Below are 2444 nucleotides of genomic sequence, written 5' to 3'. Positions count from 1 at the left end.
ATATACAATTACTGGAGGAGCTGGTGGGGCTTTGCACTGCTAGGCTCTATCTCAAGAGAAAGCTTCTATTACTGATTAACATCAGTAATTGTGTGCCTGGGTTTAAGTGGCATTCTGCCTACCATTCCCAACAGGAAAGAGCAACAGCAAGTGTTGAACTTCCAGAAGCAACAGCAAAAATAACAACCTCCATGAAAAAAAACCCCAAACTGTCCAAGAAAAGATAGGAAAGCTCAAGGATCATAACTGGGTACAGAAAGTTGCTTTTGACCTTTGCACTGGAAGCCAAAGGTGCTGTTTCACTGGACTCAGTATTTCCAACAACTTTATTTCTCCCTCAGTTATTCGCTCTATCCAATACACACACCAGGATTCCCAGATCCTGAAGCACCTGACAAACAGGAGGTAGACAGGCAACCAGCCTTCTGTGTGGAAGCAGGACCTAACACACAAAATAGGCACACAGAAGTCCTAGCCTCAAGAGCATCTTTACCCTCTGCCCATTTCAGAGTTAAGGGAAATAAAAGGAAATAGAAGAGAGCAACAGGCATCCTCTGGAGTCCATGGTTTAGCTGTGACTAGGACAGGTCAACGTTTTAAGGTCATCACACAAGACTCTCACAACCAAAGATGCTAGAGAGTCAGGCACAGCCAAAAGAGGTACCTGTAGGTAACAGCACCAAAAACCCAACAAACTTTAGACCTAGGATAACCATATAATGCCTATGGTTTGTACCCCTCCCAGCACAGACAATGACAAGCGTGTCAGGCTTACCCAGCTGGTTCTCACACATCAGTGGAACCCAAAAGGGGCTGGGTCAGCAGACAGCTAAAAAACCCAATTATAACCACAAAACCATGATCACTCACACTGCATGCTTCCAGTGGCATCAGGTTTGTTTTCAGCAATCCTGAGCTGCAGTGCAGACTGTACACAATGCCTCTCAATTTGGTTAGTGGGCAGCTTTTCAAATGAAAAAAAAAAAAAAAATCAATAGAAGTACACCTAAATTTCTCAAGCATTCAGGAAGCTTCTCCCCAGGGTCCATTACCTGAGTGGTAAAGGCACCTACACCAGAGCAGCAGCACTAAAAGGAAAGACAGTTTATTTACATAACTGTCTTTGATTTCTGATCCTCCTCAGTCCAGCTTTTTCTAACACTGCAATGGGTGCAGTTACCAAGTGACTGAAGTCAGAGCTAACACTTCTGGATTTGGGAACCCAACAGACACAACTAAATCTGTGTTTACGCACCTAAATGGAGGTGGCTTTGTTTAGACACTGAAAACCAAACTCAACTTGGGACAAATTTTTGCTGCAACAACACAAAGATTTTACTGGAAGGCTGCAGTGATTGAATCATGGAGGTTTTTTAGAGAAAAGACGCTTTTTTTTTTCTTTTAAGGTAGAAATACATCACATGGCAGTATCTTTTCAGAATACCTGTTTTCATTTTCCTTATCTCCAAGTGGTCACGTGTCTAATGACACTACCACCTAAATTTAGCTCATTCTGTAGCACTGGCAATCCTAGCGATGCCTTTAGGACTGCAACACACCTTTCTTCCTCTCAGTCCCCCCTCTCTCCTGCAGCGTGCAGGGCCATTTCTGAGACAGCAAAGCAGACGGGTTCTCCAGAAGCCTCCTGCTTTCCACTGCCAGCCCAGAGGAGCAGGGGGACCCTGCAGGGACAGTGCAGGAGCCCTTTCTGCTCAGTGCAACGCCCATCCCTGGCAGCCCCTTTGTGCTCTATTACAGTGCCCCCCTCGCCCGCTTTTGTCTCTGAACTGTCTGTCAGCCTGGGCTAAAACCCCAGGCCAGACCAACTTTGGGAAGTGGGAATATTCCAGCGCAGACCTACACCTTGTGGCTTGTCAGATATAATTAAGATGCCACAGATTTACGCGTGCCTCATTAGCAAGGGGTAAATGCTCACGTAAACAAGGGCAGATGCAAACCGTGGTTGCTTCCTGCTTTTTTTTTGGTTTCCCAGCTCTGCTGCTGACTCTCCTAAACAGGCAATGACGACACCGGGCAATAAAGGCTGGGACACTGCCCTACAACTCCAGCAAGTAAGAGATGTCTGGAAGTTCCCTCAAATCACCTTCACAGGCACGCTGCTCCTTATGCCACCAAGCCCCAGTGCCTCAGCAGAGCAGCCATGCTCTACCACCAGCGCAAGGCAGCAGCATCCATGCTGGGCGGCCAGAGGGAGTGTGATGAAGGGAAGGAACGGCATTCCACCCTCTGGAGGACACCGTCCCCCTTCCCCGCTCCGGCTGCTCGCTGCACGGGCGGGCAAGGACGGGCGTCACGGGGGAAAAAGGGCAGCAACCTCCTGCTCGGGAGCCTCCCGCGCACCCGCCCCCGCAGCCCCGCAGGCCGTGCAGGCCCTGCCCCAGGAGGCCTCCGAGGCGGCGCCCCGGTCTTGCAACCGGCGCCAG

The 2444-nt window shown here is 49.3% G+C and overlaps 1 protein-coding gene across 1 annotated transcript in view; it reads right to left on the bottom strand.

Moving 5' to 3' along the window:
• The window catches only part of UBE2O (ubiquitin conjugating enzyme E2 O), a 60166-nt gene extending 59260 nt beyond the window's left edge, over window positions 1-906 (bottom strand). The window contains exon 1 of the mRNA XM_008640622.2: window positions 871-906. Coding sequence (XP_008638844.2) covers window positions 871-891 — 21 coding nt within the window. The 5' untranslated portion in view covers window positions 892-906. The remainder of the gene's footprint in view (window positions 1-870) is intronic.
• Between the last annotated feature and the right edge of the window lie 1538 nt (window positions 907-2444).

This window comes from Corvus brachyrhynchos, unplaced genomic scaffold, assembly GCF_000691975.1.
Source record: "Corvus brachyrhynchos isolate BGI_N302 unplaced genomic scaffold, ASM69197v1 scaffold148, whole genome shotgun sequence".
Classification (NCBI taxonomy): Eukaryota; Metazoa; Chordata; class Aves; order Passeriformes; family Corvidae; genus Corvus; species Corvus brachyrhynchos.
Note: the sequence above shows the minus strand (reverse complement) of the source record. Positions and strands in the feature narration are given on the sequence as shown.